The sequence below is a fragment of the Melanerpes formicivorus genome, unplaced genomic scaffold, assembly GCF_026170545.1.
Source record: "Melanerpes formicivorus ecotype bairdi unplaced genomic scaffold, bMelFor1.0.p_v2 SCAF_3, whole genome shotgun sequence".
Lineage (NCBI taxonomy): Eukaryota > Metazoa > Chordata > Aves > Piciformes > Picidae > Melanerpes > Melanerpes formicivorus.
The window spans coordinates 36,969,500-36,981,583 of NW_027142355.1; the positions used below are offsets into that span (position 1 = coordinate 36,969,500).

Here is a 12,084-nt window from a genome sequence, read left to right on the forward strand (position 1 = left end):
TACAATTTTATTCACTTGCTATAAATATTCACAACATTAATCTACTGCAGATCATCTATTCAGCATATTTGAAAATCCATTTATTGTCACGTATTGATATGCATGTGTTACACTTGTATATGATACAGAGTATTTTCAGTGTTGGCTTAAGAACAAAGAAACAAAGTAAACAAATATTGAGAAGCATGATGTAGATTTTTGACCCACATGAGGTCAGATTCAGATTTTACAAAATAGCACATTTACACTTTGCTCTGTTCCAGACACTCTCTTTAAGATGCTGCCTTCTGTCCTGCACCTGGTAACGTAAATTCATACAATATTAATCCATCCTAAAATACTGAGATACCTAGCTGCTGCTACAAACAGTTTATCCTAATTAAATTTTAATCAGAAGAGAGTATCTTTCCCTGCCAGCATTTTTTATTATTTCTCAGCAGACTGATAGGATGCACTTCTCATTTTTATTCCCAAGAGTCATTTGTTTTATTTAAGCTCTCCTGTACAATGATACAGCAGAGGTAATGAAACGGTTTGGGGATCAGCAGGGGCGACTGTGACAGGCAGAGCACCCCAGGGTGTTCATCCATCACAGAACTTAATATGTAATTACCTAGCCATGTCAATGGCTTGTAATGATGAAATAATTTCCCTCTTTTTCTGGGAGTCTGGGAACCACACAGGACTTTTAAATGAGCTTGCCCCTATATATTCTTGACTACCATAAAGTTGCGGTGTGTTTGTCCCTTTCAATGCATCAAAGCACGCAGTCAGAATTCACTCTCCCTCTCCAGTCAGCATGCTTATGCAGGGTCACTAAAAGGGATTGCCAAATTTCTGTTGTACTGGTATTACAGAGATGCTACAATATCCATTACATGGAGTATAAAATTATACATTCTGTAACAACTTAGAAAAAAAGCTCATAGATGCTTAAGGCCTTTAAATATTGAGGGTTTGTTTTTTTGTTTTTTTATTCAGTAACAGCACATCACAAAGTTCAAAAATTGATACTGAAACAAAACAAACAAAAAGAAATGTAAGTGTGATTTTGGCCAGGATCATATATGAATTGGATGACTGTAAGCAAGCAAAATTCCCACAAAGTAAACCTGGGAGGCCACTAGGACTTTTTTTCCTGTATAGCAAACAGACTGAGCAGACATCTACATAAGCATCCAACAGTACTTAGGGTCAAGCAAGAGATTTTATTGTTTAATAAAAAGACAAAATATCTGAATTATTACCATCCAATTTCATAATTGCAAAACTCATTTACATCCCTGCCTACATTTAGTGAAATAAAAAACCAAAAACCCAACAAAATAATAGATGAAACACTGTCATTGACTCCTGACCATGAATTTCAATGAATTCCAGGCTGGGAAAGCAAAATACGTATTGGGAACAGCCATCTCCTTCAGACTGAATAGAAATGTGTATCTTAAGATATAAAATGCCAGATAATGGGAAGTGGTAATTGAGTTTTGACCACTGCTTTTTTAAACTGCCAAAGAGCTGCAGTAGTTGGTTAGCCTTAGGGAAACATGTCAACCTGACTATACATTCTAGTATGACTGATGTATTCGGGTAACTATTACTTGTCAACAATAATTATTAACAATGGATATATATTTCCATTCCTATAACAAAAACAACTTCAAGATGTTTAAATATGTACCTTTGAAAGTTCCAAGGTTAGGATACAAATAAAAATGTCTAAAACTGCGCCATGCCAGAGGACAAGTTGTGCAACGGAAATGCAATTAAAGCAGCGTGCAGTCCCACTAGCAATCTGAATGGTGGACCTGGGATCATTTTAGAGAGAAGGAGCCCACTTATTGTGGAGGTTGACTTCATCAAGATGAAAAGCCACCAGTCTGGAATGGAGAATCCGAAAGATTGCTGCTTTTCTGCACCTTTGGAATATCAGTTCTTGTGATTACAGCTGCAAATTCCTCAGCAAGTGCAATTTTACAGGTGTACACAGTTCAATCAGTCGAAATCTTTGTGAACACAGAAGTTCAGAATAACTTTCCAGTAGTTCTGATCTCAAGGCTGTTGCTGATTGCAAGTCAGGTTCTCACAGAAACAATTGGTTCTGAGGGATACACCCCAGCAGTATAAAATTTCACTTCGAGGATTGCCTGAAGGAATGAAATTCCTATGTGTTGCATTTAATGTTATCAGCCTTCAGACTGACTTGATTTGTCTTTAGCTATCGGGTTACCTGTAAAGAAAAAGAAAATCAGAAAATCAAAACTGTACTTCCAAAGTACTGGGAACTGAGACTGAACTGTAAGATCCCTATCCAGCAAAGCTCTTGCAATTGTTTTTACATAAGTGAATGATTCTCAATGGTTTTACATGGGGTTGCTCCCCATCTTAAATTACGTGTTTCGGTGCTTTGCTGGAATTGGATTTGATCAGGAGAAACCGAAACGTGACCAGGCTTGAAAGTAACAAAAAAAAACAAATTAACAAATTGAAATATGAAGGTCATAAATTACCAACCCACAAATATCAAAAGCATTGGTTTCAAGGAAAATTTCTCCTCATCCTTTTCAATGTTAGAACTTCTGTATGGCAACAACTATGCTTGTAAAATATCAGCAATTGAGTATTACGATGACTGATACTGGAGATGTATTCTTCCATTCTTTGCATGATACTTTAAAACACTGCCACAGAATGATTGAATCATTTAGGTTGGAATAGGGAATGTCCTGCTAAGGGCTAAATGCATCTTAGCAAGCAACAATCACTTAGTGGAGAAACAGAACCAAAATCATGCATACATAAACAAGAGAGATATATCCTGTTATTTGCAAGGTACAAAAAAAAACCTGCCACGGAGTTCACTTAGAGTGGTTTGACCTAGCCTAACATGAAACAAGAGTGGAACAGCAGGACCACAGAGAAAGTGTAAGACAGAGCATTTCACAGTAATTAGACTTTCCCTGTGTCTGATTTGGATTCTAAACATAAAATAAATAAAATAAAGCAAAATAAATCCATCATATCAAAGAAAAACAACTTTGAGGAATATTTCTGCTGTGTCAGTGGATGCAATTAATGACCATGTTGTATTTTAATATCAAATTGTATCAAGGTACCACATCTCACCTCTTGAGGAACAAGCCAGTGGAACTTCACAAGAACACTTTGTGACGTGAAGGGGCATATGCTTTTAATTTTGGTCACAGAAAGAAGGGTCATGCTCCTTAATGGTGGAACATTCTTTTTGCCTTCAGCAAAAATGTTTGCATACAGCTCTTGTCAGCTCTGCAGAGCACGGACATAGAGCAGAATATTAAAAAGACTCTTCAAGGTGTTCATTGCTTCACTCTGCCTTCTCCAGCAGTTGTTTCTATGAGCTGCACTTAAGAAGGCAATAACAAAAGTGTGCTTTGTGATTCTTATGATACATGGGTTTATTTATTCTGCTGCTTTTATTTTGTTTTGTTCCAGCTGTTAGAAACAGCCCCATGTGAGCCCCTTCCACAGAGGAAGACTGCCTGAAAAAAATTCATTAAGAATTAATTTTAAAATCAGGGAACATATTTCTGTGCCAAAGCTCAAAAGGCTGTTATTTATTTTTGTCATATTGTAACAGCTGGAATTCTACTCAGGGACCTAGGTGCCACTGAGCTATATACTGCAGAATACACATTTTCTAATCCTGGTCAGTTGTGGATTAGCTTCCCTTGAAAGCTCCCCAGCAAAAAGACATATGTAAAACTACTGGAGAGAAGCCAGTAAAGGGCCACTAAAGCAAATAAGGGACTAGAGCATCTTCATATGAAGAAAGACTGAGACAGCTGGGACTGTTCAGCCTGTAGAAGTGGGGGATCTCATCAATGCATGGGAATACCTGAAGGGAGGGTGCAAAGAACAGGGAGACAGTCTCTCTTCAAGCAGTTCCCCAGAGACAGGACAAGGGTCCAATAAGCACAAACTGAAGCAGAGGAGGCTCCCTCTCAGGAAAACACGTGTTTTACAGTGAGGGAGATTGAGCGCTTGCACAGGTTGCCCAGGGCATTGTGACGTCTCCATCTTTGAAGACATTCAAAAGCCATCTAGTCCTGTGCCACCAGCTCCAGGTGGATCTCTGTTTGAGCAGGGGGTACATTCCAACCACAACCATTCTGTGATTTGTGATTTCTATTACATCTGGCTCTGTCAATGCATAGGCTAAGGTTATAAACTGCAGCTAGCAGAGTACTTTCACACACAGGTGACTGCTGAGTTACATGGGTGTTTGGAATTGCCAATGTGTTCTCTTCAGTCACAAACTCAGTACCATTACAATCTGCAGACCTCTTTGCTCCCCCTCATCTAGCCCTGTGACTGTGTGGTGAAAACATCCCTCAAAAAGCAACATACACTCTTACATAGAATAAATAGGTGATATAAAAAAGAAAAGGAAAAAAAAAAAAGCCTTGATAGCCATTCCAATCTCTGCTCTCTAACAGGTGGCTAACCACATACCAAGGTCATTTTGTTGATACAGATACACAAGCAGTCAAGCTGCATACTTCTAATTTTTGGATGATTACATGACTGTGGTTTTTAACTGCTTTCCCTTCACAGAATTTTTACTACTCTGCCTGCCTCTTTTTATTTTCTTTTTTTTTTTCCCAATTTATTTCATCTTTTTTCTTTTCCGTTAACTTCCAGGTCACACAATCACACAATGTGTCCTAGTTGTGAGCCACAAGCCGCCCAGACCAAAAGGACAGAAAAGATATTTTGTCCAAGATATTTTCTCCCTTCCAAAGGAGTAAAACAATAAATGCTCCATACTAGATTGGAAGTTTAAATGGAAATTCTATTTACAAATATGTACAAAAGGTATTCAGGTAAAGGGAATACATTTGGGCCTCTCAGGACAAAACTTTCCAGATCCTTCCAGAAACCTCCACCCCACTCAGCCTCAGCAAGCCTAAGAGTAGCCAAACTGCCCAGCCCTGCTCCCATCCTCCCCCTGCCACACACACACTAGAACCAGGCCTTCTGCAGGCTTCAAGAGACCCAGCAGTGTAGCTGGAAATTCGCTGCCAGCCAAGTCCAGGAGAAAGCCTCTTCCCCACAAACCATAAAGGTTGTGTGTACAGCACTTTGGCTGTACACTCCCTTAAAGAGAGAAATACAGGAAAACGAAATATAATAACAGATTGCAATATCCTGGGATGAAGTAGAGTAGAGTAGAGTACAGTAGAGTAGAATAGAATAGAATAGAATAGAATAGAATAGAATAGAATAGAATAGAATAGAATAGAATAGAATAGAATAATAGAATAATAGAATAATAGAATAATAGAATAATAGAATAATAGAATAATAGAATAATAGAATAATAGAATAATAGAATAGAGCAGGTTGGAAAAGACCTTTGAGATCATCGAGTCCAACCTATCATCCAACACTAAGCAACTAAACCATGGCACCAATTGCCCCATTCAGTCTCTTCCTAAACACTTCCAGTGATGGTGACTCTACCACCCCCCTGGGCAGCCCATTCCAATGGCCAGTCACACTTTCTATGAAGAACTTCTTCCTAACACCCAGCCTAAACCTCCCCTGGCACAGCTTGAGACTTTGTCCTCTTGTTCTGGTGCCATCCCCTTGGGACTCTCCAGCCTCTGCAGGAATTTTCTTTGTGGCTATACCAATTAACTCTTGATTTCCCCTAACCTACAACACAATGCTGCTCTGAGTACCACACATGGTGATCCACATTTCCATATAGGTAGGAAGGTAATACTTGTTATGTGCAAACACTGTCCCACTGTTAACATTAATGAAAGTTATATATCCATACACATTAGGGAGAGCATAGACATCCTGGATGCTAAAGGCAGTTTGATAAAGTAGCAATGAAATTTTAGCTAATATGCTTAATTTTGGATGTAGCAAAAGTCATTTGGTTTGAGTGGCTGGGAAGTGGGGTATTGTGGCAACGTCTTTACAGGAGAAGGGGGGGTTGATATCAGTGTGTGTCTAACCTGAATAGGTGCAAACCAACTCTAATCAATTTTCCAGTTAATAATTACTATGTATGGAAAATTAACTTTGCTTCTGTTTAGCAATACAAATGCAAAAAAGGACATAAGCCCTTTAGCAGCCTAGGTGTTGATTTGAATTAATTTGTTCATTCTTGGAACGTAATGACTCTCTTTATGCTAATATATTTCTTCACATGGTGGTTATATCATAAATACAATGCGTCAGACTCTCTTCACTTTCTTCTACTAAATATGCAATTAAAGTACAATTACTCTGCAGTTGTAGACTTTTTAATTCAAATTAGTGGCTGGCTGCTGAAAATTGGCAATTGCATGTGAACTTGCTTTTTTGTTTTAAAACAACAATATATAATTAAATGCAAATGAGTTTTTCACATTTCTTCTGCTTGCTAAATGTTCAGAACAGGCTCAGGTTTGGGGCAAAACAATTTCACCAGGGTAACCCAGAATGGAATAGAGAGGAAAAGACCTTATAGCTAACACATCAGAAAAGCTATCAGCTCAAGAGATTTTTTCTGGGTAGCCTCCATTCTGGTACTGCTGACAATGGATGAAAAATGTCCTGACTTGTGAAATCCCCACAGCTGATGAATACAACCAATAATATCATCTATTTCAAAAGAATAGATTCCCCATAAAACCACAGCCTGATATTTTTATTTAAGGATTCCTTCTGCCTTGGAAGAGGAAGTGAGGAAAAGCAACACTCTAAGATGTAATGAATGACTGAGTGAATATTCCCTGAATAATGAAGCACTTTTCTTTACTGTCCTGCACCTAAGCATCAAATTTACAGGATCATAAATAGGTATAGTACAAATCCTCTAATCACTAAGGGAGGTCATAGTGCCCCTGTACTCTGCTCTGGTTAGGCCGCACCTTGAGTACTGTGTCCAGTTCTGGGCCCCTCAGTTTAGGAAGGACATCGAAACACTTGAGCGTGTCCAGAGAAGGGCAACAAGGCTGGGGAGAGGCCTTGAACACAAGCCCTATGAGGAGAGGCTGAGGGAGCTGTGATTGTTTAGCCTGGAGAAGAGGAGGCTCAGGGGTGACCTCATTGCCCTCTACAACTACCTGAAGGGTGGTTGTAGCCAGGAGGGGGTTGGCCTCTTCTCCCAGGCAACCAGCACCAGAACAAGGGGACACGGTCTCAAGCTGCGCCAGGGGAGGTTCAGACTCGAGGTGAGGAGGAAGTTCTTCACCGAGCGAGTCATTCGGCATTGGAACGGGTTGCCCAGGGAGGTGGTTGAGTCATCGACCCTGGAGGCGTTCAAGGGGAGATTGGACGTGGCACTTGGTGCCATGGTCTAGTCATGGGGTCTGTGTTGATAGGTTGGACTCGATGATCCTCGAGGTCCTTTCCAACCTAAGTGATACTGTGATACTGTGATATTTGCCAACTACAAAGTAGTTTATACATGTAAATTAGGAACATAATTACTACTTAATAAAGTTAGAAGAAAACAGCAGTATGCTAAATTAAATGTGTTCTGGAACATTTCGTAATGCAACTTTTAAAATGATTTGGTTTGTGACTGAAATATTTTTCAGTCTTTTTCAATGCTCATCACAAACCATACACAAAATCTGCATTAAAAACAGACTCGAGTCTGCAAAGTCAAGCACTTGAAAATTAGCAACTCACTTTTCTATGGGTGCCCTTGAAACTTCAGTTCTCTCTCTTTTACATCATGTAAAGTAAAGAGCAAAATTGAGGGGAGGAGTAGTGTTGGATAGAAGCCTACTAGCATGTCATCAGGACTAGGCATCAATGTGAATGCAGAAAGGGGCAAATTTTAAAGCCAGTGTTTCTTCTCTCCACAGATGGTTCATCAGTATTATGGACTCCCTGTTCCAGGTTTTCACTAAAGAGTATAAATAAGCACAAGTAATAGAAAGAGCTTAATAGCAGGTTTTAAGCCACTCTCCCCCAAGCCTGTAGCATTGAAAGGGGTTGTTGTGACCCAAGTGCAGGAGCCAACACTTCTCTTTGTTAAGCCTCATACAATTGACCTTAGCCCATTGATTTAGTTTATCCAGATCCCTTTGCAGAGCCTCCCTACCTCCCAGCAGATCAACACTCCAACCCAGTTTGGTGTCAACCACAAACTTAGTGAGGGATCATTCAATCCCCTTGTGCAGACTACTGATATTAAAGAAAAGTGCCCCCACAACAGAGCCCTGGGGAGCACCACTTGTGACCAGCACCAACTGCATTTAACTTCATTCATCACAACTCTGGGCCTGGCCATCCAGCCAGTTTTTAACCCAGAGAAGCATCCACCCATCCGTGTCATGTGCAGCCAGTTTCTCCAAGAGGAGGCTATGGAAGACAGTGTCCAAGGCTTTACTAAAGTCCAGGTAAACAACATACACAGCCTTTTCCTCATTCAATAAACAAGTCAGCTTCTCATAGAAAGACATCGGGCTCGCCTTTCATGAACGCATGCAGACTGTGCCTGATATCCTCAAGACAAAGAAAAGCCATTGTGACACTTCTATAAACTATTAAAGGTCTGTAGGAAACACAAATGGTGTGGGGATTTGTTTTTGGAGAAATAAAAAGGGTCTCACAAATCTATTTAATGACCAACATGACACAATACAGGCTACAAGAATCCCTCAAATAAATGCTTTAAGGAAAAGGTCTAAGAAATGACTTGAAGAGATGCCTAGCTATGGATTGTCCATGAAGACATGGAGATAAAACAAAGATCTTGTACCAAGGCAGCCCTTATTTGTTTGCAGCACATTTCCACCACTTTTGTCTCATTGCTTATATTCTTTCTTACACCGTACATAAAGAGACCACAGAAAAAAAACCTTAACAAAACACAGTCAGCAACATGATTCTTTAGCAAACCTTTCCTGATAAGGAATGGACTTGAAGAGGGCTTTGTCAGTCATATTTTTTCCATGACATAAGTAACTGTTTGGGTAGTGAAAATCTAATATGAATAGCACAACGAAGAGACAGAAAGGCCCATGCAACAAGAAACAAATACCTGCCAATGCATGTATTCAACTTCTGCACTCTGCAAATGGGGTTGAGGTTGGAAATAAATCCTTTGAACAGATGGAAGTGCACTGTTTCCTCGAACTTCAAAATGTATACGTGGCTTACAAAAGCAAATGACAATTTGCATTGCCACTTGTGCATGTCTACTGACTGAATAGTTCACCTTGCAAGTTTGGAATGGGCTTCAGATCTAATACTACTGCCTTGTTAGTGATACTCAAAAGTACTTTGCAAATGTTAACAAAAGAAAGGCTCACAGTTTCCTCACAGCTTGAGAATCCTGTGACTTCTTACCTACAGAAGTGAGGAAGATGGTAAAAAAGAGCTGTAAAAGACCTTTTTCCAATAGGGGTCCATATGCATACACACTTTACGGCAGATAGTTGTGGATTTGGATGCTTATGCTAGGTAACTAAGTTGCTGGAGTAACAAGAAACCATTCCAAAAGTATGAGAAATTTTAAGGTGATTCAACCATATTTCAAGGGTATACTTGATAAACTATGCTTGTTTCAGTATCACAGACCACCATTTGACTTGGAGTAATGACAGATGGCAAACTTTGAGTGATTCGTGAGCGCTTAGGAAAACAGATATTTAATGACAGTTACATGACTTCATTTACCTTCAGAGAAGATTATATATACATGTTGACAAACATTTTTTGAACTCTTCAGATATTTCATGAAACTTTGACCCTATCTAACTTTTGATGTCAAGACTCGAGGGCTTTAAATGTTTTCCTTCACTTTACTTTAGTCACTTTAATATGAAAAGTGTTACTTAAATCTTCCCAAGCCTGTAATGGAGCTATTTAGAATTCTAGATGTTTGGGTCTGTCCTTCGGCAAACATCTCTAGCTCATTTTATTAATTAAACAGGACATTTCCCAGTACACTTAAATGGCTCAGAAGTTTCCCACATCTTTGATAACCACCAGACTCTAAAGCTTTTAATTCCTTCATACTTTCATTGCGCTGTGACTAATCAGAATTGCATTTGTGGTAATTCTTGTGTGGAAGACCTTCCATTAGAAAGACATAAAACTGATTTTGCACAATGTCATTTGAAGTAGAATTCTGTATTTCTTGTTTATCCACTGCTCTTAATTATTTCAGCAGGAGATTTTTGATGTTAAAGTGAGGACCCAGACAGTCAGTGTTAAAAATTGTAATTAAAACTAAAAGGATTCCGAAAACTTTCGCACATAAAACAAGGTTTCCATTTGCTCCAAATAATCTTAAAGTTAGCACTAGAATAGAAAAATAGGCAAAGGAAAAATACTTTAGAGCATGGCACAAATTCATGAAAATTACAGAATTCTTCATCTAAATGTGGCTTTAAGATTAGACAGACAACGTGTAGAATTTCTGAATTTTAAGTAATCCAATATGGGAGGCAGAGCTTTTAACTACAAAGTGGCATTCAACAAAGTACCAAGACATGCCTTCTTTCTCAGTGCTGTTCACTTCTCCAGAGCATCTGTTGCTTTCCCATGATAGTAAGTTAAGTTCATCAACTGAGTCTACCTTTAAAGGAGGGTGAGTGAAGACATTTTAAGGCTCCGACAAGCATCTGACTGACACACAGAGTCTGCTTAGGAGTGCAATGCAAACTCTTCCTTCAACCACCCTCCTGAAGCTCTGCCCAAATAATTCTGTCCACGATTCAGGGGTGTCTGCAGCAAACTAAGCCACTACAATGAGGAGTAAGGTACAACAATTCCTCTTAATACTGCGTAAACCTGTATTTGTACACACCTGCTGCTCTGTGAGTAATAAACCAGGACTGGAACACATTTTCTGGAGTGGTTTGACTCTTTATTCCTCAACGAACGTTCTGGCCCTTCCTTAGAATCCGACCAAGACTAGGATTCATCACAACTAGTGCTCCAACATGGAGCCAGAATATTTTGTGTGTGTGGAAAAATCAAAATTTGTCATCAGGCACAGCAGAAACCTCCTTTCTCTACTTCTCCATTCGGACTTGAGGAGTTTTACACGTTTGCCTAAGAAACAAACACAAGTCAAGTACTACACTCTTACGTTACAGAAAACAAAACTGGGAGAGATGGAACTTTCTTTAACCAACATGGAAAAGTACAAAACGACAGGAAAAAACATACTTCAGAATCAGAGCAACTTTTTTAGCAAAAGAGCATGGTCTCAAAAACACTCTCAAGCAAGAACAGTAACCCCAGAGGAAAAGGTTTAAACATACTCAAAATCAAACTCATTGATTTGTCACCAAAGGCAATAGAGAGTGATGGATAAGATTCAGTTTTGCAAGTACATCAGCAATCTTTAACTATGATAGAACAGTGATTGAAAAGTTTTCTGAAAATAAGTTCATGGACAGACCTGTGGTATAGAAAAAAGAAAACAATGAGGTAGAATACAGTTCCTTCTAAGTTAAGAGATTTGCGTTCTTCCCAGACATGTTTAAAGCAAATAAACCAGCAAATAACCCCCAAACATTTAAAGCTTGAAAAATGTGAGCATTCTGAGCAGAACTTTACTTAGAGCCATTTCTGTGCTTAGTAGGTTACAGGAAACGTCATAAAATAGTAACACATTGCAAAAGACAATACTCAATTCAGACAGCTAGTTTCTTATCTAGATATTTGATGTAGTTTCTGGACGTGCTGATAGTATTTGCTTGCAAAAAGGGCTGCACAGTACCTCAAAAGATCATCTACATTTCTTTAAATAATGCTTACAAATAGGCTATTACCTTCCCCCCCCCCCTTTTTTTTTTTTCCTTTAGTTGTTTTTTTTAACTTACATGTGATGCTGTAGATCATTAGAACCATACATTACAAGAACAAACTCATCTCCTCAATAGCTTGTTGCTTGAATAAAATCTCTACACTTTCAAATACCATTTCCTTGAACCTGGTAGTTTACAACATAAACTGGGACAATTATCACAGTGTATATCTGATGAAGACATGAGAGTTCCACCAAGGCTAAATCAAACTCTTTCAAACTGACTTCCTGATTATTCTCTTCCGCTACGGTGCACATGCCTGAACTTT

At 39.0% G+C, this 12,084-nt stretch overlaps 1 protein-coding gene across 2 annotated transcripts in view; it reads right to left on the reverse strand.

Annotated features, from left to right (window-relative positions):
- Positions 1 to 1,188: 1,188 nt before the first annotated feature.
- Positions 1,189 to 12,084, reverse strand: part of TAFA2 (TAFA chemokine like family member 2) — a 245,459-nt gene continuing 234,563 nt past the window's right edge. Inside the window, exons 5-6 of one of the 2 annotated variants that reach the window (XR_010992361.1) lie at positions 10,808 to 11,055; positions 1,189 to 2,230 (exon numbers count right to left, since the gene is read on the reverse strand). Coding sequence is in view for 1 of the 2 variants with exons in the window: in XM_068170397.1 (XP_068026498.1) it covers positions 2,219 to 2,230 (12 nt within the window). In the remaining variant the exon portion in view is untranslated. The remainder of the gene's footprint in view (positions 2,231 to 10,807; positions 11,056 to 12,084) is intronic. The other variant, XM_068170397.1, reaches the window with a different exon arrangement.